The sequence below is a fragment of the Trachymyrmex cornetzi genome, unplaced genomic scaffold (genome assembly GCF_001594075.2).
Source record: "Trachymyrmex cornetzi isolate Tcor2-1 unplaced genomic scaffold, Tcor1.1 scaffold83, whole genome shotgun sequence".
In the NCBI taxonomy this organism is placed as follows: domain Eukaryota; kingdom Metazoa; phylum Arthropoda; class Insecta; order Hymenoptera; family Formicidae; genus Trachymyrmex; species Trachymyrmex cornetzi.
In genome coordinates, this window is record NW_017300169.1 from 3965592 (window position 1) to 3967707 (window position 2116).

At 21.0% G+C, this 2116-nt stretch overlaps 1 protein-coding gene across 1 annotated transcript in view; it reads left to right on the plus strand.

Moving 5' to 3' along the window:
• Window positions 1-2116, plus strand: part of LOC108768787 (uncharacterized) — a 5286-nt gene that overhangs the window by 2396 nt on the left and 774 nt on the right. Inside the window, exons 5-6 of the mRNA XM_018519353.1 lie at window positions 675-689; window positions 1541-1555. Coding sequence (XP_018374855.1) covers window positions 675-689; window positions 1541-1555 — 30 coding nt within the window. The remainder of the gene's footprint in view (window positions 1-674; window positions 690-1540; window positions 1556-2116) is intronic.

Genomic DNA, 2116 nt, shown 5'->3' on the forward strand with positions numbered 1-2116 from the left:
GACTACAAAAATATATATACATATATATCATATTATCTTAAATTAAACAAATATAAATTTTAATTCTACGTATTATATCGTACTTCTCTACGATATATTTCTATATTACGTTTATTTATTTCTGAAATCCACAAAAGAGAATAAAAAAAAATATGCTTACAGCATAAACATTGTTTCATTTACAGAAATTATTACACGTTTTGTTGTTAATTGTAATTATTTTATTACTTTAAATCTGAAAACTTAGAACATGTATTTTTAAATATACTTTTTTAAATTTTATTAGCTCTAAAATAAAACTTATTATTTTTTTTACATGTAATGCATATGTATTAAATTTAAAAAGTGAGGAGTATATATATTTGCACATACAAGGTAACTAAATATTCGAGTGTTAATTTAACGTAATATAATTATGTTATTTAAGGATTAAAAAAATATTCAATGTGTCTTAATTTCAAAATTATACAATTTATGAGTAAGCAATTGTATATAAGAAATTTTTGTAGTTAAACCTCTATAGTGTTGTAATTAAAATGCGTTTTTCGGATTTAGCAAAATGTGGAAAATTTTCTCTGTCTCTTCATCTCATATTTTTTAAAATTATTAATCGGAAATATCTTGCGTATACGTTTTATTTATAATATAAATGGAATTATTTTTTTTTTTTACAGATTCCTGTGGACACAGTAAGTTCTCAAAAATACATTTATTAAATATTAGATATTAAAAAAATCAAGAACAATTTTTATAACATATCGTTATTAATGGATAAATGTATCTGAAAAAGGCGGCCAAGTTCGTTAGAATAGTTGCGTACAAACAAGTTGCACTTAAAATGAGAAATTATTAGACTCCCTAAAATATGGACTACAAAAATATATATACATATATATCATATTATCTTAAATTAAACAAATACAAATTTTAATTCTACGTATTATATCGTACTTCTCTACGATATATTTCTATATTACGTTTATTTATTTCTGAAATCCACAAAGGGAATAAAAAAAAATATGCTTACAGCATAAGCATTGTTTCATTTACAGAAATTATTACACGTTTTGTTGTTAATTGTAATTATTTTATTACTTTTAATCTGAAAACTTAGAACATGTATTTTTAATTATCCTTTTTTAAATTTTTATTAGCTCTAAAATAATACTTACTATTTTTTTTACAAGTAATGCATATGTATAACATTAAATTTAAACAGTGAGGAGTATAAATATTTGTACATACAAGGTAACTAAATATTCGAGTTAATTTAATGTAATATAATTATGTTATTTAAGGATTAAATTAATATTCAATGTGTCTTAATTTCAAAATTATACAATTTATGAGTACGCAAATGTATATAAGCAATTTTTGTAGTTAAACCACTATAGTGTTGTTAAAATGGGTTTTTCGGATTTAGCAAAATGTGGAAAATTTTCTGTGTCCCTTCATCTCATATTTTTTAAAATTATTAATCTGAAATATCTTGAGTATATGTTTTAATTACAATATAAACGAAATTATTTTTTTTTTACAGGCGAAAATACAAAGTGTAAGTTCAACAAAAATACATTTATTAAATATTAGATATTAAAAAAATCAAGAACAATTTTTATAATATATCGTTATTAATGGATAAATGTTTCTGAAAAAGGCGGCCAAGTTCGTTAGAATAGTTGCGTAAGAACAAGTTGCACTTAAAATGAGAAATTATTAGACTCTCTAAAATATAGACTACAAAAATAGCATATATATATATACATATATATATATATACATATATATATACATATATATGATATTATCTTATATTAAACAAATATAAATTTTAATTCTACGTATTATATCGTACTTCTCTGTGGATATATTTCTATACTACTTTTATTTATTTCTGAAATACACAAAAGGGGATAAAACCATATGCTCTTACAGCATAAGCATTGTTTCATTTACAGAAATTACTACACATTTTGTTGTTAATTGTAATTAGTTTATTACTTTAAATCTGAAAATTTAGAACATGTATTTATAATTATCCTTTTTTAAATTTTTATTAGCTCTAAAATAATGCTTACTATTTTTTTTACAAGTAATGCATATGTATTAAATTTAA